Below are 21976 nucleotides of genomic sequence, written 5' to 3' on the forward strand. Positions count from 1 at the left end.
GTTTCCGTGCACCTTCGGCGTTGAGTCATGCCGGCCACATGACCACGGAGACGTCTTCGGACAGCGCTGGCTCTTCGGCTTTGAAACGGAGATGAGCACCTCCCCCTAGAGTCGGGAACGGCTAGCTCATATGTGCAAGGGGAACCTTTACCTTTACCTTTAAAGGGTCTCTTAGCTGAATAAGGTCCCCCCAGAAAGGATAGCAGTATTCCAGTATTTGAGGGTGTCAGGAAATTGTTATTTGCCTAACTAGTTGGCCAGGCAATATATAAACTAACTATGTATGTTTGTAGAAAGGCATGATATTTCTTTAAGGCTGTGCTGCATCATGCAAGCATCCTGATTGGTTGAGCTCTGTAGCCAATGTATAAAAGGACTACTAAATTATGGCTTGTGGGGAATCTACAGGGGCGCTACAGCATTGTAACCTGATGACATGCTGCAACTGTATATTTGAGCTTTATGATCGTTGCTTGATCATGGCTAGTTACTGATTCCTCAAGATACTGACTGTTGTGAATTGAACTGTGTTTTGCCGAACTGAAAGAAGACCTTGCTTGTTTGTTTTGCAAGTCTACGCTGGTAAGAAGACTTGATATTTGTAACATCCCTGATTAACCGGCTTTATATGTGTATGACCTGGAATTGTTTTTGGACTATGTCTTTGCCTTTTCCCTAAAAGTAAAGGAATATCAAACTCCAGTTTGTCTGCAAGTGACTGTTATTGTATACAACCAGTCTCAGTCGTTTTTCATGCGTAGGGTACTCTGCTCAACAGTCCACAATCTTGGTTGTGAACCCAGATTACCCTTAACAGAGGGGCTGCCACGAAGAAGAGGGGGGGGGGTCAACTTATTTTCCAAAGCATCACAGGGCAAGACAAAGAAACAATACACGGAAAGAAATCAACCTGGAATTAAGGAGAAACTTCCTAACGGTGAGGACAATTAACCAGTGGAACAGCTTGCCTTCAAAAGTTCTGGGCGCTTCATCACTGGAGGCTTTTAAGAAGAGACTGGCCAGCCACTCCAAGCTCTATTCTGAATTAAAACTCCAGAAGAAGGAAGATAAGCAGACAAATCAAAGAAATTGAAGCCGTAACACAATCATGGAGTTGGAAGGGACCTTGGAGGTCTTCTATAGTCCAACCTCCAGCTCAGGCCGGAAGCCCTATACCGATGATGGCGAACCTTTTCGGCACCAAGTGCCCAAACAAGAACGCGTGTGCATGTGTGTGCATGTGCATGCGCCAGAGCACCAAAAACCCAAAGACCAGCTGGCCGGCACACGCATGCCTGTTTTTTTGGCCGTTTCTGGCCGTTTTCAGGTCATTTTTCAGGCCAAAAACGGCCCGGAAAACAGCCGGAAAAAGCTCTGGAAATGACCTGTTTTGGGCTGTTTTCAGGTGCTCCGGTGCCAGCGAAGACCAGCTAATCTTCTGGTAACCAGAAGAGCAGCTGGTGACGGCACACGTGCCCACAGAGAGGGCCATGGGTTCGCCATCAGGGCCCTATACCCAGTGGTGGGATTCAGCCAGTTCGCACCACTTCGGGAGAACCGGTTGTTAACTTTCTGAACAGTTTGGTGAACTGCTTGTTGGAAGATATCATTAGGGCAGAGAACCGGTTGTTAAATTATTTGAATCCCACCACTGCCTATACCATTCCGGGCAAATGGCCATCCAATCTCTTCATAAAAACTTCCAGTGTTGAAGCACCCAGAATTTCTGAAGGCAATTGTGTCCCACTGATTAATTGTTCTCACTGTGAGGTAATTTCTCCTTAATTGTTAGATTGGTTCTTTCATTAATTAGTTATGAGCTTCTATTTTTCTATGCACGTTCTTTTTAAAAATAAAACTGCTTTTGTATTTGAGTTTACTCCATTGGGAAGCTTTGATGTTGCTATTTATTTTATTCTATATTTATTTTATATTTTATTTTATATTTTATATTATTTTCTTTTTTCTTTTTATTTATTTATTATTTTATAATATAATGTAATAATAATATAATATAATATAATATAATATAATATAATATAATATAATATAATATAATATAATATAATATAATATAATATAATATAATATAATATATAATTTTAATTTAATTTAATTTAATTTAATTTAATTTAATTTTTAAATTTAATTTAGCCCCCTACATGACGCTGGGCAGCTCACATTGTTAAAACACACACAAATACCCTAAATAACCAAAATTGCACAATTATTATTTGGCGTACGATGAGAACGTGACAAAGAGAACGAAATAAGAACCGTTCAAACACATTAATAACAATAAAAATATTATTAAAATCATAGGGGAAAAAACCCCGTAATCTGCGGGAAGCGCAATCCAGTTTACGAACGCTACAGCCATTTTGAAGGCCAGATTCCAGATTCCCAAGTAAGATGGCGAAGGAAGCCTTCAAGCCCTTTCTAAAGACGAACTGGGCAGGAGCCAATCTGAGTCCTGGGAGAATGAGGCTCCAAAGATGATATACAAGTAGTCCTTGTTTTACAACCATTTGTTTCGCGACCGTCTGAAGTGACAGCATCGCTAGTAAAAAGTGGCTGCAGCATTCCCATGGTCACGTGATCAAAATTCCGGCGCTTGGCAACTGGCATGTACTTATGACTGTTGCGTTGTCCTGGGGTCATGTGAACACCCATTTGTAACCTTCCCAGCAGGTTTCCAACAAGCAAAGTCAATGGGGGTGAAGCCCGGTTTGCTTAACCATCGCACAATTCACTCAACTACTGCAGTGATTCGCTTAACAATTGTGGCCAAAAAAAAAAGGGTGTGTGTGTAAAAGTGGGGTGCAATTCCTTGCCTAGGAAAGGAAGTTTGGGGCTCAATTATGGTCGTTAAGTCAAGGATTACCTGTATATATTTCAAGGTCGGGGAAAGAGCTCAGTTGTTAAGTGAATAACCCGGTTGTTAAGTGAATAACCCGGTTGTTAAGTGAATAACCCGGTTGTTAAGTGAATAACCCGGTTGTTAAGTGAATAACCCGGTTGTTAAGTGAATCTGGTCTTTTTTTGACTTTGCTCCTCAGAAGGCTTCAAGAAGGCCTCCTAGGCCCAAAATGGAGTGTGGTGCCCTGACCGCGCCCATTTTTGCTCCCAGGGTGGTGGAGGAAGCTGAATGCTGCCCAACTCTCCCCCACCCTGTCCAAGCCCACCTTGGCCACGCCCACCCAGCCGGTCATTAGGGCAGAGATCTGGTCAAATTATTTGAATCCCACCACTGCCTATACCATTCCGGGCAAATGGCCATCCAATCTCTTCATAAAAACTTCCAGTGTTGAAGCACCCACAATTTCTGAAGGCAAATTGTCCCACTGATTAATTGTTCTCACTGTGAGGTAATTTCTCCTTAGTTGTTAGATTGGTTCTTTCATTGATTAGTTATGAGCTTCTATTTTTCTATGCACGTTCTTTTTAAAAATAAAACTGCTTTTGTATTTGAGTTTACTCCATTGGGAAGCTTTGATGTTGCTATTTATTTTATTCTATATTTATTTATTTACACAAAATGACAGTATACACAGCAAACGAGATAACTATGCTGGATTTCGTATCACAGATCACTAGTCGAAGACTTCCCAAGCGTTTAGGACTGCGTGATGTATCGGTGAATTATGCGAGCAGATCCCAGTTAGGTGGCCTTCTGCGGCTGACCAATGGTGATCTTGTCAGCGCCAATTGCTTTTAAGTGCTTGCCTAAGTCTTTAGGCACAGCTCCCAGTGTGCCGAGTACCACTGGAACCACCTGCACTGGTTTATGCCAGAGTCTCTGCAATTTAATTCTCAAATCTTGATATCTGGTGACTTTTTCATCAATTCTGCTGTCACCAGGTATAGCAGTGTCGACTATCCACACTTTTTTCTATTATTATTATTTTATAATATAATTTTAATTTAGCCCCCTACATGACGCTACAGCCATTTTGAAGGCCAGATTCCCGATTCCCAAGTAAGATGGCTAAAGAAGCCTTCAAGCCCTTCCTAAAGACCAACTGGGCAGGAGCCAATCTGAGTCCCGGGAGAATGAGGCTCCAAAGATGATATACAAGTAGTCCTCGTTTTACAACCATTCGTTTCGCGACCGTCTGAAGTGACAGCATCGCTAGTAAAAAGTGGCTGCAGCATTCCCATGGTCACGTGATCAAAATTCCGGCGCTTGGCAACTGGCATGTACTTATGACTGTTGCGTTGTCCTGGGGTCATGTGAACACCCATTTGTAACCTTCCAGCAGTCCTCACATGCCGCATTTGGCTCCCAGATAAGTGCAGGGAGGCCTCCTACGCCCACAATGTGGTGCGGTGGGGGGCAGCATCCACCCGTGGCCCATTTTCGTCCTCAGAAGGCTTCAAGAAGGCCTCCTAGGCCCAAAATGGAGTGTGGTGCCCCTGACCGCGGCCCATTTTTGCTCCAGGGGGATGCAGGAGACCAAGTGCTGCCTGTCACACCCCCTGGCCACACCCACCATGGCCACGCCCACCCAGCTGATCATTAGGGCAGAGAACCGGTTAAATGATTTGAATCCCACCACTGACTGATATATAACAGAATTTATTATAATTACAATGTGCATATTAAGGTTAGAAGTTGGGAGACTATGATTATGTATATTTAATTCTATTATTATTATTTTATTTACACAAAATGACAGTATACACAGCAAATGAGATAACTATGCTGGATTTCGTATCAGAGATCACTAGTCGAACACTTCCCAAGCGTTTAGGACTGTGTGATGTATCGGCGAATTATGCGAGGAGATCCCAGTAAGGTGGCCTTCTGCGGCTGACCAATGGTGATCTTGTCAGCGCCAATTGCTTTTAAGTGCTTGCCTAAGTCTTTAGGCACAGCTCCCAGTGTGCCGAGTACCACTGGAACCACCTGCACTGGTTTATGCCAGAGTCTCTGCAATTTAATTCTCAAATCTTGATATCTGGTGACTTTTTCATCAATTCTGCTGTCACCAGGTATAGCAGTGTCGACTATCCACACTTTTTTCTATTATTATTATTATTATTATTATTATTATTATTATTATTATTATTATTATTATTATTATTATTATTATTATTATTATTATTATTTACACAAAATGACAGTATACACAGCAAACGAGATAACTATGCTGGATTTCGTATCACAGATCGCTAGTCAAACACTTCCCAAGCGTTTAGGACTATTATTATTATTATTATTGTTATCATCATCATCATCATCATCATCATTGTGCAAAAAGTACACTGTTGCAGACAATACGCTGTCCACAAAATACGTATGGTTGTTAAAATTACAAATAAAATATATTTTTAAAAAAACAAAACAAAAAGAGGACAGGTATGTCTGGGAAGGAAAGGCAGCTCGTTCACGGTACACTGACATGGGTTCCCAAATTCTGCTAAGCCACCGTGTGACTTCCCTAATTTGGGTTTGGCATGGGTGAAGGAATGCAGACTTGGCCTTGAGAACCGGGAAGAAATAGCCCCGCCATCGAAGGGGAAGTTTCAGAAAGGATGAGTCAGTCTGAGTGTGAGGAGAAGAAGAAACTCAAGATGACCCCGTCTTGAGTTTATTTGGCATACAAGTGGAGCGGAGGAAAAACAACCCAATAACCTCTCGATAGACTTTGAAGAGGCTGTTTTCCCACCCTACATCAACAAAAAGCATTCTGGGAATTTTGGCTTTACACCTGGGTTTTTTGTGTTTTTTTTTGACCTGGCCTTCCTTGAAAGGCTAATAGAATGCTATGGCGGCTTGCAAGCCACATTTTAGAGCAGGGAATTCTGGGAGTTGAAGTCCACAGGTCTTAAAGTGGCCAAGGTTCGAGACCTCCGTTTTAGAGTGTCGCATCCTGAGCAAACTCCCATCAACTTTTTCTCGCCATGTACATTTATACATCTGATCTAGACAGTGTTGTTTCTCTGTGTCATATAACGTATGTGGGTATATGCATAATTAATTTTTATCTATCTATCTATCTATCTATCTATCTATCTATCTATCTATCTATCTATCTATCTATCTATCTATCTATCTATCTATTGTTTCCCCGAAAATACAACCTACTCAGAAAGTAAGTCCTAGCTTGATTTTTACACGTGCACCCAATATAAGCCCTACCCCCAAAATAAGCCCTAATTAAGATTCCGCCTACTCCAAGGTGCACTGGTAAAACTTAAGTTATGGTGGGGATTGGGGGTGGTGGTGGAGCTGCCCTACTACTTAGAATAGAATAGAATAGTATTTTTTATTAGCCAAGTGTGATTGGACACACAAGGAATTTGTCTTGGTGCATAGGCTCTCGGTGTACATAGAAGAAAAGATACCTTCATCAAGGTACAACATTTACAACACAAATGATGGTCAATATATCAATATAAATCATAAGGATTGCCAGCAACAAAGTTACAGTCATACAGTCATAAGTGGAAAGAGATTGGTGATGGGAACGATGAGAAGATTAAAAGTAGTGCAGATTTAGTAAATAGTTTGACAGTGTTGAGGGAATTATTTGTTTAGCAGAGTGATGGCCTTCGGGAAAAAACTGTTCTTGTGTCCGGTTGTTCTGTTGTGCAGTGCTCTATAGTGTCATTTTGAGGGTAGGAGTTGAAACAGTTTATGTCCAGGATGTGAGGGATCTGTAAATATTTTCACAGCCCTCTTCTTGATTCGTACAGTATACAGGTCTTCAATGGAAGGCAGGTTGGTAGCAATTATTTTGCTTACCTTCGATAGTTGCAGCCAGGCCTTGCACACCTCAGCCCATTTCTTCTGCAGCAAGCAGGGCTTTCCTGAAGGCTACTGTAGCTGATAACAGCACCCCAGATCTATCCACAGCTTTGTTATCGGATACAGAGGCAGTAGTGGGATTCAGCCAGTTCTGTCCGGTTCGGACAAATCGGTAGCAGTGATTGCGGTAGGCCATGCCTACCCGTCCATACATAATGCCATCCTATTTCACCATGTTTTGGAGGCCGTGCACATGTGTAGAAGGCACGGATGCAAGCAAAGAGCATGAGCGGGAGGCTGAGCATGCGTGGAAGGTCACGCACAAGTGAAGCAAGCATACGCACTCACATTTGCGAACCAGTAGGGAAAGTAAGTGAATCCCACCTGTGTACAGAGGCCTTTCCTAAAGGCCTTTCCTCTCTAGCCAATAACAGAGCTCCGGATCGATCCGGAGCTTTGTTTATTGGCTATAGAGGCCTTCAGGAAAGCCTTGCTGGCTGTAGAAGAAATGAGCCGAGGTGTGTGAGGTTTGGCTGCAACTATCCGAAGCCGAAGTTCCTGAAGGCCTCTGACAGGGAAAAGGAGGCGGGGGGCGCCGCGCACAAGTGAGGTGAGTCAGTGGACATCCTTCCCCATAAATAAGACCTGGTGCCTTTTTTGGTGGCCAAAAAATGTAAGACAGGATCTTATTTTCAGGACACACAGTATCTATTTATCTATCTATCTACCGACCTACCTACCTACCTACCTACCTACCTACCTACCTACGTGTTTTCTGAGGTTTTCGTGGGTGTTTGTATGCAGGTCCTCAATGGAAGACAGGTTGGTAGCAATTATTTTGCTTACCTTCGATAGTTGCAGCAGGCCTTGCACACCTCAGCCCATTTCTTCTGCAGCCAGCAGGGCTTTCCTGAAGGCTACTGTAGCCGATAACAGTGCTCCAGATCTATCATCTATCTATCTATCTATTCTGGGAGCAAGCACGAAGCTCCCAGAAGCACGAAGAAGCACGAAGCTGAAGCCTGAAGATGATAAATGAGACTTTGTCGAAACGTTGCCAAGACACTTCCAATTTTACACGGGAGAAAACCCGAATAACCAAAGATCGATCGATCGATCGATCGATCGACCGACCGACCGATCTATCTATCTATCTATCTATCTATCTATCTATCTATCTATCTATCTATCTATCTATCTATCTATCTATCTATCTATCTATCTATCTATCTATCTATCTATCTATCTATCTACCGTATATACTCGAGTATAAGCCGATCCGAATATAAGCCGAGGTACCTAATTTTACCACAAAAACTGGGAAAAACTATTGACTCGAGTATAAGCCGAGGGTGGGAAATGAGGCAGCTACTGGTCAATGTAAAAAATAAAGATAGAGCCAAGTAAAATAACATGAATATTTATTTGAACGAAAAACAATAAAAGTGCAAAAGGGGGTCCCCAAAAAGAATATGGTATCAAAAATACAGTATCTTTAAAAGTAACAGCAACCAAGCTAACGAGAGCTAAAATCCCTCAAAACTGGAGTTCTCCTCCTCATCATCTGTTTGTCCAAACAGAGCTTCAGCTACTTCAGCTTCTGTGATGTTATCCGCATATACGTTGTCGTCATCACTGAGTTCACAGTCGTCATCATCACTGCTGTCACTCTCATACAATGCGCTGTCTTCACTGCCATCCATAGCATTACTAATGCCACATTTCTTGAAGGCACGTTGCACCATGTCCTCTGGAATATCTTCCCATGCATCACGAACCCACTGTGCTATTAGTTCTATGTCTGGCTTTCTCAGATTTCCAACTTTTGTCAGACGAGCTTGACCAGATGTCATCCATTCATGCCACATCCTTCGCACATGGTCCTTGAAAGGTTTATTTAAACTGACATCTAGGGGCTGCAATACAGATGTAAGCCCACCTGGAATAACGGCCAAAGTGACTTGAGATGACTTTGCCAATTTTTATGTCATCAGATGTGTGGGCTCTGAACATATCCCAAACTAACAGTGATCTTCTAGTCCAGTCCCCACTCCTCAAGCAAGAGATCCTATACTGTTTCAGACAAAGGATTGTCCAGTCTGTTCTTTAAAACCCTCCAGGAATGAAGTGTCCAATAAGGTTCAAATTGCAAGTACGGTAGTCCTCAATTTAAGACTGCAATTGAGCCCAAAACATTGTTTTGTTATTTTCCCTAACGTGTATGTATCCCCTGCCCCCATTTCGTCAGGCTGCCATCAAAGCGAAATGACTGAATATTATTATTATTATTATTATTATTATTATTATTATTATTATTATTATTATTATTATTATTATCATTATTATCATCATCATCATTATTATTATTATTATTATTATTATTATTATTATTATTATTATCATTATTATCATTATTATCATCATCATTATTATTATTATTATTATTATTATCATTATTATTATTATTATTATTATTATTATTATTATTATTATTATTATTATTATCATTATCATTATTATCATTATCATCATCATCATTATTAATATTATCATTATTATTATTATTATTATATGATGATGATGATTTTTTTGCATTGGACAGATGCCGAGCTTCAGTTTACCAAACTTTGTATCTTTTAATGAAACGTGTTAGTCTGAAGGGACTGTTTGAACTCACAAAACACTTGCAACTTTTAGTTCCGTGCTGAGGATTTTGGAAAGCAGCCCAGCAATATTTATTTATTGCTCGGACTGCTCTTATTTTCACTCCCCTTTTCTTTTCTTTTCCTTCCTCCTCCTCCTTCTCTGCCTCTCTTCGTCCCCCACCTCCCGGGATCCTTGCGGGTCGAAGGTTCTGCCCTGCCTACACCAGCCGCCCACCTATGCCAAGGTCTCCTGGCTCTTTCGCCTCTGTAAGCAGCGGCTTCTCGGCAGCGTCGCCCCCTCCCTCCATGGATCGGCTCCTTCCCCAGCACTGAAGGCATCCTTAGGAATACACCTCCACCTCCAGGAAAATAAAAGAGGCAGAGAAGGTAAATCGCCCGCCCGTTCGGAAAGGAAGGAGAGGACTCCAATGGAAGAAGGAGAGGAGAATTACCAATAACAAACACAAAGCGCTGGGTTAGAGGTGCCTTGTCATGTACAAGGAGATCAGAGAGGGCAACCACCATGAAACAATAATCAGACTCAAAACGGGCTGCTTATTTGCCATTTGCTCTGGGTAGAACGGGTTTTTTTTTAAAAAATTGGTTTGGAGAAGGAAAGCTAATTTGCTGATCTGCGCGAGGGTCGGTTTCTTTTGCCTCCTTCTTCTTCCTCCTCCTTCTTCCCACCCTAGCTTGCAATGCCCCATCTCTCCTCCTCCTCCTCCTCCTGCCCCCTCTCGGGGAGAAATTGTTTTGTTCTTGCCGTATTTCTCCGCTTTCCAAGAGGCTTTTCTTTTCACCTCTTTCTCCCCACCTCCCCAATTTCCATAGGGAAAAAAACCCTGGGGAAAACTTGGCAAAAATAAAATAAAATAAAAAGTACTGAGTGCAAATGTTTTTTTATACTGTAGTTGGAGTTTTCCACGTTTCTTTTCACATTCAAGGCAGCATTCTCCCCATCCTCGCTGCTTTTCCAAAACATGCTTTGAAACCTTTGCATTTTATTGGGATGTATTCAGACAACGCCCCTCCGCCTCCGAGGGCGAGAGGAGGACAGTAAGAGGAGGGCGAGAGTGACAAACAAATAAAGAGAGTTCTTCTCGCCTTGGCGTTGACACACTCGCCGTCCTCTCCGAAAAGCCGAAATTGAGTGCGGCGGCAGTGGGGTGGGTGGGTGGGTGGGGAGGCCGCCGTGAAGTGCCGGCTGGGGAGCCGGGATTGAAGTGCCGGCATGCTTTGCCAGCTCGGCCGGCTCGTTTTGGGCGGCGGCTGGCCTCCGGCGTTTTCTTCGCCGCTTTTGATGGCGGCGGCGGTGGTCGGCGGAGGGGCGGAGGGCGTTCGACATTTCGCCTCACTCGTCCTCCTCTTGCCCGCGGTGGGGGCGGAGGCGTTGTCACCGCCTCCTCGTGAGTGCGGCGGCAGTGGGGTGGGTGGGGAGGCCGCCGTGAAGTGCCGGCTGGGGAGCCCAGGAGCCAATCCCGGGCTCCCCAGCCGGCACTTCACGGCGGCCTCCCCACCCCACCGCCGCCGCACTCAATTTCGGAGAGGAGGGCGAGTGACAAACGCCAAGGCGAGAAGAACTCTATTTGTTTGTCACTCGCCTCCTCTCCGAAAAGCCGAAATTGAGTGCGGCGGCAGTGGGGTGGGTGGGGAGGCCGCCGTGAAGTGCCGGCTGGGGAGCCCAGGAGCCAATCCCGGCTCCCCAGCCGGCACTTCACGGCGGCCTCCCCACCCCACCGCCGCCGCACTCAATTTCGCTGGAGAGGAGGGCGAGGGTGACAACGCCTCCGCCCCACCGCGGGCAAGAGGAGGACGAGTGAGGGGCGAAATGTCGAACGCCCCTCCGCCCCGCCCCTCCGCCGACCACCGCCGCCGCCGCCATCAAAAAGCGGCGGAAGAAAACGCCGGAGGCCAGCCGCCGCCCCAAAACGAGCCGGCCGAGCTGGCAAAGCATGCCGGCAGCATTTGGGCTCGTCCTGCCGGCCCAGCTGTTCCCGAGGGCAAAAAACCCTCTCCCTGGGTCGGCTCTGCAAGGGTAGACTCGAGTATAAGCCGAGGGGGCGTTTTTCAGCACAAAAAACGTGCCGAAAAACTCGGCTTATACTCGAGTATATACGGTATCTATCTATCTATCTATCATTAAATGCAAGGATTGGTTGTAAAGGGGTTCCCCCCCACCCCATCACCACTGTAAATGTGACTGGTCACTAAATGAGACAACGGCTAAACAAGAACTACTTGTACTAGCTTTAGATGACTAAATTCACCCTCCTTCTGCCAGATCTGTATTGCTGTTCCCATTCACAGTGATGGCTAACCTTTTTGGCATCGCGTGCCAGGATGGGGGGTGGGGTGGGGGGGAAGATTCGCGCACGCGCATGCCCACACCCATAAGTCTATGTGCACCGCCCTGCGCATTCGCACGCAACCCACCTCCTCCCCTGCTCCTGACACGCGATGACCTGGTAGGCCTGTTTTTCTTTCTCACCTGGTTCCAGGTCGTCTCTATGCATCTGGGGAGTGCGAAAACAGCCTTCCCCACCCCCTCGGAGGCCTTCCGTAGGCCCCAAATGGCCCGTTTTCCAACTTCCGATTGGACAGAAAGTGACGTTTTTTTGATGTCCCCAGACTCCAGAGCCGCTCTAGGAGTCTCTGGAGCCTGGGGACACCAAAAAATGTCACTTCCTGTCCAAACAGAAGTTGGAAAATGGGCCATTTTGGGCCTCCAGAGGGCCTGGGGAATGCTGTTTTTGCCCTCCCTAGATACATAGAGAGGATCTGGAGCCAGGTGAGAAAGAAAAACGGGCCTTCCCCATCCCCCGCAGGCCCTCTGGAGGCAGGAAACAGCCTGTTTCCCTACTTCTGGTGGGCCCAGAAGGTCCGAAAATCAGCTGGCTGGCGTGCGCGCTGGAGCTGAGCCGGCGTGCCCACTGATATGGCTATGCGTGCCACAGGTTCACCATCATGGCTATAGGACATCACAGGAAGGGCTGTGGCCAATTTCATACGGCTGGTCCTTGACTTGCATCCATTCATTCATTCATTTATTTATTTATTATTTTAATTTATATACCGCCCTTCTCCCGAAGGACTCAGGGCAGTTTACAGCCAAGTAAAACAAAAATCACAAAAATTAAAAAACATTTTAAAAAAACTAATTCCATTTGGCTAAGAGAGACTAAAACTCAAATAAAACCCCCCATTAAAACTATATTAAGCCAGCCCTGCACGATGAAACAAAAATGTCTTTAGCTCGCGTCGAAAGGTCCGGAGGTCAGGGAGTTGACGTATCCCTGGAGGCAGCTCGTTCCAGAGGGCAGGAGCCCCCACAGAGAAGGCCCTCCCCCTGGGGGTCGCCGGTCGACATTGTCTGGCCGACGGCACCCTAAGGAGACCCTCCCTATGGTAGCGCACAGGTCGATGGGAGGCAATTGGTAGCAGCAGGTGGTCTCGTAAGTAACCCGGTCCTATGCCATGGAGCGCTTTAAAGGTGGTAATCAGCACCTTGAATTGCACCCGGAAGACCACCGGAAGCCAGTGCAGCTTGCGCAGGAGAGGTGTTACATGGGAGCCTCGAGTTGCTCCCTCTATTACCCGCGCAGCTGCATTCTGGACCAGTTGAAGCCTCCGGGTACTCTTCAAGGGGAGCCCCATGTAGAGAGCGTTGCAGTAGTCCAGGCGGGAAGTGACGAGGGCATGAGTGACCGTGCATAGGGAATCCCGGTCTAAGAAAGGACGCAACTGGCGTATCAGGCAAACCTGATAAAAAGCTCCCCTGGCGATGGCCGTCATATGCTCTTCAAAAGACAGCCGTACATCCAGGAGGACGCCTAGATTGCGAACCCTCTCTTTAGTGACCACTGTAAGTGACAACGGCGGTGAAGAAAGTGACTTAGGACTGGCTTTCATACTTATGACCACTGCAGCATCCCCAGGGTCCCCTGATCAAAATTCGGACCTTTGGCAACTGGCGTGTACTTATGACGGTTGCATTGCCCTGGGGTCATGTGATCACCATTTGTAACTTTCCTTCCGACAAGGAAATGGGAGAAGCCAGATTCGCTTAATAACCACACGATTCACTTAACGACTCTGGCAAAGCAAGTTGTAAAATGGGGGCAAAACCTCACTTAACAACTGTTGCCTCGCTTAGCAACAGAAATTTTTTAGTCGTAAGTCGAGGACTACCCTGTAACTCATTTGAAAAATGGAAATTGGAGGCAAAACTAGCTACCGTTTGCATGTCACAACTTTTTTCCTGAATCCCAGCATTCCGACTTTGGGATGCTGGGGGTATCCGGAAGAGTGTTGTTGGGGTTGTCGGTGGTCTGTGTGTTGCCCATCTGCTTTGTTGTTAGTTGCGAAGTCGTGTCCGACCCATCGCGACCCCATGGACAGCATTCCTCCAGGCCTTCCTGTCCTCTACCATCCTCTGGAGTCCATTTAAACTCATGCCTACTGCTTCAGTGACTCCATCCAGCCACCTCGTTCTCTGTCGTCCCCTTCTTCTTTTGCCCTCAATCTTTCCCAGCATTAGGCTCTTCTACGCATGTATAATAGAAGCGCACGCGCACACACACATACCAGTGGTGGAATTCAACCGGTTCTATCCGGTTCGGGCGAACTGGTAGCAGTGACTGTGGAAGGCTCTGTCCACCCGCCCAGACATCATCACGTCCTGTTTTTTACCCTCTGTGCATGTGTGGAAGGCTCTGCGCATGCGCGGAGGGGGTGTGAGTGAACAATATGAGCATGCCCGCTCACATTTGCAAACCTAAGTGAATACCCCCCCACACACACATACGACATCGCATTTCCATGGCTCACTCACGTTAAGGACTCTTCGTGTTCTCCCAAGTTGTAATAGAGTTTGCTGAGTTTAAGAAAGGCAGCCCTGTTGTCATTCCGCAGCTTAGTGGTGGGCTTCAAGTCCATGATGGCCTTGTGGTAGTCCCCAAGATGGAGGAAGCACTCGGAGCGCAGCTCTTTGGGTTCTGGATCCCAAGGAGAGATCTGAAAGAAAGCCGGGGGGGAGGGGGAGGGGGTCAATGGTTTTGCTCAGCCTCATTGTGGTAACATCAACATCATCACTGGGAGGGACCTTGAAGATCTTCTAGTTCAGGGGTCTCCAACTTTGGCAACTTGAAGACTTGTGGACATCAACTCCCAGAGCTTTGCTGGCTGAGGAACTCTGGGAGTTGAAGTCCACAAGTGTTCAAGTTGCCAAGGTTGGAGACCCCTGTTCTACTCCAGGGGTGTCAAACTTGATTTTAGTGAGGGCCACATCAGGCTGGTGTTTGATCTCGGAGGGCTGGGGAGGGGGTGGTGGCAGCCGGGCGAACGTGGTCATGGTAGGCATAACACGGGACTTGTGTTCGGAAGGGGCACCTGTGGTGGCCAAGAGGTAAGGCAGGACTTCCTTGAGACTCTCCCTCAGTCATTATAATCTCCTTCCTTCTGTTCTGATCTAGGCTTCCCCAGCAGCATGAAGCTGAGTCCTCATCCCGATAAACCACTTTTATTTAATTTACAGTGAGTTCCTGTCCAGCGAAGTCTTTCAAGATAGCTCACAATTACCGACCTTTATCAGGTTGGAGAATGGCCAGGCTGATATCTGCAATACTTGGCAAGAATTCAGGAAGGAACTAATTGTCTCCTGCAAACTCCCCTCCCCTTTCGCTCCTCTTTTATTCCCTCTGGGAAGGGCCATTCATCATCCACCTGTGGCTTTACTCCCAAGTCAACCCTTGTTCTTTAGCTGTTCCCTTCGTCTGGCAACTCTCCGCATGCGCGCACTGGGAACAGGCTCCAGCTGTTTGGCTGCCTCACTGATGTCTAACTCCGAAGGCAGCTGGTAACTGGCATACGGCCCTGGTCCCCTCTCTGCCTCCGCCGCAGAGCCTGCATCACAGCCTTCCCCAGACTCCAGGACTGGTCCATGTTCCTCCCCAAGCTCCTTACTGTCTGACTCTGCTGCCAGCTGGTGGGCCACAACACCTACCTATTTTCCTTCCTTCCTTTTTTTTCCTTTCCCTCTTCATTGCCCTCTCCCCACTTTGGAAGAGCTTTATAGCTCCCGTTGCCCTAAGAAAGTTCAAAACATTCTGAAAGATCCATCTCATCCTGGTCACCCCTTTTTTTTTTTGAACTATTGCCATCTGGCAGACGGTACAGGACAATAAGAACAAGGACAAATAGGTTGAAAAACAGCTTCTATCTGTTGTGACTCAGGCCCAAATAGGTAGTAGGAAACTCAAATCAGTGTAAAAACAAACAAATTTTATTAGAACAGCTGAGAATTAACTCATTCTCAGCGTAGTCCAACTAAATTAAAGCAAATTGCTCCCAACACACATGCGAAGGGATCGTGCTCCGGAAAGGCGAACTTCTGGGTTCTAACACGCATGCACGCCTGATGATCAGCTGGCCAGTGCACATGTGCATGCCGGTTTTCAGCACTACCGCACACGCAAAGGAAAGCTGATCATCGCACACGCATCCGTGCCAGAAAGCCGGAAGACAAACAGGAAAGGCCGCGCATGCCAGGCGACATGGCTTCATGTGCCATAGGTATAAAGGTAAAGGTAAAGGTTTCCCTCGCACATACATGCTAGTTGTTCCCGACTCTAGTGGGCGGTGCTCATCTCCTTTTCAAAGCTGAAGAGCCAGCGCTGTCCAAAGACATCTCCGTGGTCATGTGGCCAGCATGACTCAACGCCAAAGGCGCACAGAACGCTGTTACATTCCCACCAAAGGTGGTCCCTATTTTTTCTACTTGCATTTTTACGTGCTTTTGAAACTGCTAGGTTGGCAGAAGCTGGGACAAGTAACGGGAGCTCACCCCGTTACACGGCAGCACTAGGGATTCGAACCGCTGAGCTGCCGACCTTTCGATCGACAAGCTCACGTCCTAGCCCCTGAGCCACCGCATCCGTTGCCATAGGTATAGTGCAAAATTAATGCAATATTGGGGGTTTTCAATTCAATTGTATAGAATGTGAAGGATGCATGTTCTTGTTTTATTTTTTTATGTATGATGTACATGGAAGGTGGCATTTAATTTTGTTGCACGAGGCGCAACGAAAATGAAGTGAACTAAACTAAACTAGACGACATTAGCTTAGAGGAGATGAATGAAGAAGGTACCTCAATGACTCGATCCAGAAAACTGACCGCTCCCAGGTAGTTTTTTTTCTGAAAGGCAGTTTGAGCTTCTTGCATGGAAAATTCTCGCTCAGTGACTCTAGACAGCTGGTTCTGGGCCTCGGTATCATCCGGATTGTTCTTGAGCTGGGAAAAGTAGTTTTTTTTTTTTTTAAAAAAAAGGTTACATGATACATACCGCATATGAAAGGACGCACATTGTTTGCATTCCTTTGTGGCATATGTTAAAAAGAAAAATGCTCAGTTCAAAACAGATCTGGACAGGGGTTTGTTTATTGAGCGGTGTTTCTATTCCACACGGTTCCAGAGACTCTGGGTCACCAGCGAGATAATCAAATAGAAACTCGAAAAACAACGGATAATCGCGGCACAACGTGGACGGGATCAAAGAAGAAATGTCTGAAATGCGTAGGGTAGAAAAAGCGTAGGGTAGAAAAACAATTGTCACTCTAGCGTTCTGTGGAATGCTACCAACCTGCCTTCCACTGAGGATCTGGATACTGCACAAGTCAAAAAGAGGGCTGTGAAAATATTTACAGATCCCTCACATCCTGGACATAAACTGTTTCAACTTCTATCCTCAAAATGACACTATAGAGCACTGCACACAGAACAACTAGACACAAGGACAGCTTCTTCCCGAAGGCCATCACTCTGCTAAACAAATAATTCCCTCAACACTGTCAAACTATTCACTAAATCTGCATTACTATTAATCTTCTCATCTTCTCATTCTTCATTCACTCATCTCCTTCCACTTATGACTGTACGACTTTAACTTTGTTGCTTGTATCCTTATGATTTATACTGATATTGTTTCCTCATTGCTTAATTGTAGCCTATGACTATCATTAAGTGTTGGATCATTGTGTTAAATCTGTACCCTATGACTATCATTAAGAGTTGCAAGTGTTGTACCTTGATGAAGGTATCTTTTCTTTTGTGTACACTGAGAGCCTATGCACCAAGACAAATCCCTTGTGTGTCCAATCACACTTGGCCAATAAAAAATGCTATTCTATTCTATTCTATTCTATTCTATTCTATTCTATTCTATTCTATTCTATTCTATTCTATTCATTAAGTGTTGTCTCATTAAGTGTTAAATTTGTACCCTGTGACTATCATTAAGTGTTGTAAGTATTGTACCTTGAAGAAGGTATTATTTCTTTCATGTACACTGAGAGCATATGCACCAAGACACATCCCTTGTGTGTCCAATCACACTTGGCCAATAAAAAATTCTATTCTATTCTATTAATCTGCAATTTTTTTCCATTAAAAACCAGAGCTTTCTCGCTACAGGAAAACACTGGGGTTTGGGCACCGTACAGATTGCAGGCTGCTGAATATCCCACAGGAACAAGCATTTAAAAGTCTTGCTTCCAGCCCGCCCCCCATTTGAGATGTCAAGAGGTGAATGACAAGGCATCATGTATGATGCATCAAATGCGATGGGTAGATTCCAACACACCGTCTATTTGCGGCTGGAGAAACAATTCGGATTATCTAGTAGGCTGGTAATCTTGGTCACTTCTCCTTCCTTAAAAAGTTTTTTTTCTTTTCTTATACACATATAGTAAATGTACATTTTCTTATTCATAAATAATCATACATTCTCTCTAAAGAAAGCACAATAATAATACATTTTAATTGCATTTGGAGTTGCTCTTCTACCCTTTCTTTCCCTCCGTTTTACAGCAAACCTCCTTACTCCTTTTCCCTCCCTCCTTCTTCTTCTCCTTTCCTGCCTTCTTCCTCCTCCCCACCTTCCTCATACCTACTTCCTTTTCCTCTCGTCTTTCCCTCCTTTCTCACCTTCTCTCCCACGCTTGTCCCCTAACTTATCTTCCTCTCCTTCTCCTTCCCTCCATTCCTCTCTCTCCTTCACCTCCTCTATCTTACCTTCTATTCCTCTCTTCTTTCTTTCTTCTTTGTTGTATGATATTTCCCCTGTTTGGTATCCGAGCAACTCCAATCTTCTGATAATATATACTTTCTTTTCAATTTCTTTTCTATTTTATCCAATCTATCATTTTATAATTGTACGTTTATATCTATAATCATTGCTTCTTCGTTCCCCCCATCCCCCTTTTCCATTTACTCTGGCGATAGCTGGGTTTCTATTTCTTCATAACCGTTTTTCTCATTTATTTTCCATTTTATTTATTTATTTATTTATTTATTTCAATTTTTATACCGCCCTTCTCCCGAAGGACTCAGGGCGATGTACAGCCTAGTAAAAATACAATGTATAAACATTAAAAAGAAATTAAAAAGAAATATTATAACGTGGCCAAAATTTTTAAAACCATTTAAAATCATAAGACATAAATACCCCAATAAAATATCAATCCAATTCTGAACTAGCTGCAGCCTCCGGGTGCACTTCAAGGGCAGCCCCATGTAGAGAGCATTGCAATAGTCCAAGCGGGAAGTGACAAGGGCGTGAGTGACCGTGCATAAGGCATCCCGGTCAAGAAAGGGGCGCAACTGGCGCACCAAGCGTACTTGGTGGAAGGCCCTCCTGGAGACGGCCGCCAAATGATCGTCAAACGACAGCCGCCCATCCAAGAGGATACCCAAGTTGCGCACCCTCTCCGTTGGGGCCAATAACTCGCCCCCCACAGCCAGCTGCGGCTGCAGCTGACTGTACCGGGGTGCCGGCATCCACAGCCACTCCGTCTTGGAGGGATTGAGCTTGAGTCTGTTTCTCCCCATCCAGACCCGTACCCGTACCCGTAATTTATTAACATTGTTTATCTATCTTTCGTCTTTTATTTCTATCTCTTTTCTAACCATACATAGAATCTTTCCCATGTCTTGCAATACGCCGATTCCTCTTTATCTTTTATTCTCAAAGTTAATCTATTCATTTCCGCACAGTCTAAAATCTTTTTTACTACTTCACCTTCTGATGGGATTCTCTCTAACTTCCAATTTTGCGCAAATGCTTCCTTGTTTTGAAAAGGTATTTTCTGTAACACCCTGCTTGTCATCCAGAAAGCCAGGCTGTCAGCTAACCATGTTGCTCACTAACTGAATTTGTTGCTACCAAGAAACGGTGGTTCTGATGCACAAGTCAAAAGAATGACACCTGGATATCTTTACACCCTACTCAGCCAGGGTAGGGAATATTGAACGTGATTCCTCAACAGTTCCTGGAAACAGAAACTTTTTCCTTACCACAGCTTCAAAGTCTTGTTTTGCTTCCTGGGTGTATCCTTGTTTCAGAAGGATGTTGCCTCGCTGAAGCCGGGCCTGTGGAAGCGGAGAAGATCAGATCCTTCAGAGCCAACTAACTTCCCCAAATTAGAACACGGTGTTGTGACCCAGGCCTAAGTAGGTAGTAATAAATTTAGTCCGTGGAAAAAACAAACTTTATTCGAACAGCTGGGAATTACTTCATTCCCAGCGTCGTTCAACTCAAAGTAAAACAAATGCCTCCCAAACACAAATTCTTCAGTTATCTCACAAACCTCAGTTCAATTAGGCAAATTGCCAAAGGCCCTTCCTGGAAAATGTCCAGAAGCCACAAAAACAAAGACGCACACGAAGCAGAGGACATAGTTACAACGTTCTTTTCCGGCAAGCTGAAACACCAGTGCTGGTCTGTTTTAAGCCTTATGAGAGGGGCCAATCATCTCTTGGACCTACACCCGAGTTGTCCTCTCTGCTTGAGCTGCTCTTGCCTTTTGGCAGCTCTTTTTATGCCTGCATTAGGAACAGGCTCCTCCTGTTCCTCTGCCTCACTACTATCAGTCTCTGGAGGCTCTGGAGTCCCCACCTCACTTCCCGATGGCCCTGGCCTCACCTCAGCCTCATCACTGTTTGACTCTCTTGCCAACTCCGTAGACTGCTGACGAACCACAACACACGGCCCGTTGTTTGTTTGTTTTTTAAAGACCAGGTGAGCATCTTGGGACCAGAATAATCCCATTTTCCCTTAAGAATCCATTTCTGCTTAATGTCACCTTGGACACGAGGACAGGAGGTGAAAGTAAGAAGAACTTACCGCAAGGAAGTCCGGCTTGAGTTCAATAGCTTTGGAGAGATCCGGCAATGCTGATTTAAACTTGCCCATAGCCAGGTAAATGGTGGCCCGCTTGTAATAGGTAAGGTAATTTTTCGGATCGATTTCTGAAGGGAGGAAAAGAAATCAATGTCAATGTCAATGTCTCCTGCTACTTCACGCTTGCTTATGCCTCCTTACAGTCTGCCATGGACTCTGGGGAGGATGGACGGGAGGGGAAATGTTTGGGGGGAAAGCGAAAGTAACTGCTGTCTTTACAGGTGATGCTGCTTCAAGGTCACCCTTCTGGGAGAAGAAGGCAGCTAGCTACATACCAAAGTTGAAGTGACCTTTCTGAAAACGTTTTGGATGAAACTTGATTGGTGGTGTGTGTGTGTGTGTGTGTGTGAGAGAGAGAGAGAGAGAGAGAGCAATGAGAGGCAGTTAAGGGAGGGAAAAGTTGAACTTAGGGATTTTGGTGTGCGATTCCGGCTATGCACTATTGCAAGACACTTGACTTCTAATAAAACCATACCTTTTTCAATAAATGGAGCCAAGGATCGTTTCTGTTTAGAGTGTTGTCAGTCACTGAGTGCATATCTAGCAGGAAGGCAGGCTAACAGGTAATCTTGTTAGCTTTCTAAACTAACCAACCTGCAGCTCTGCCTCCATTTGTGACACGCCACACCAGAAAAGCAGCAATGGAAACAATAATATGTGCAGAAAATCTGACTTCTGTAACAGAGTTGTCAATGCTTGGAACTCATTACCTGACTCCATAGTCTCTACTCAAAATCCCAAAATCTTCAACCAAAAACTGTCTACTATTGACCTCACCCCATTTCTAAGAGGGCTATAAGGGGTGTGCGTAAGAGCACAAAAGTGCCTACCGTTCCTGTCCTATTGTTCCCTTCATCATATCAAATTGATATAGTTGATGCATATTTTATACATATATGTATATTTTCTTCAAAATATGTTGTTTTATCTATGACAATTGTTTGTGTATACTGTTGTGACAAAAAGAAATTAAAAAAAAAAGAATGTGGTCCTTTAATTAGGTGCTCCTGCCTGAGTATGCAAAATCCTTTCCCAGAGTCATTTTGCAAAAGACACAATGCAGAAACGGCTACATCTTCCTACAGCAGCTGCCAGTGATGGGTCGGAAAAGTCTTGGACTAAACCTCAACCGAGCATCCTGGAGCTGTCATTATGTTGATATTCTTTACTGCATTGGCTCAGGGACTAAGACGCTGAGCTTGTCGTTCGAAAGGTCGGCAGTCCGAACCCCTAGTGCCATGTAATGGGGTGAGCTCCCGTGACTTGTGCCAGCTTCTGCCAACCTAGCAGTTTGAAAGCATGTAAAAAATGCAAGTAGAAAAAATAGGGACCACCTTTGGT

At 45.1% G+C, this 21976-nt stretch overlaps 1 protein-coding gene across 1 annotated transcript in view; it reads right to left on the reverse strand.

Moving 5' to 3' along the window:
* The window catches only part of LOC131197780 (dnaJ homolog subfamily C member 3-like), a 40135-nt gene that overhangs the window by 12345 nt on the left and 5814 nt on the right, over positions 1-21976 (reverse strand). The window contains exons 3-6 of the mRNA XM_058182250.1: positions 20579-20703; positions 19750-19824; positions 16546-16689; positions 14231-14412 (exon numbers count right to left, since the gene is read on the reverse strand). Of these exons, the coding sequence (XP_058038233.1) occupies positions 14231-14412; positions 16546-16689; positions 19750-19824; positions 20579-20703 (526 nt within the window). The remainder of the gene's footprint in view (positions 1-14230; positions 14413-16545; positions 16690-19749; positions 19825-20578; positions 20704-21976) is intronic.

This window comes from Ahaetulla prasina, chromosome 4 (genome assembly GCF_028640845.1).
Source record: "Ahaetulla prasina isolate Xishuangbanna chromosome 4, ASM2864084v1, whole genome shotgun sequence".
NCBI lineage: Eukaryota > Metazoa > Chordata > Lepidosauria > Squamata > Colubridae > Ahaetulla > Ahaetulla prasina.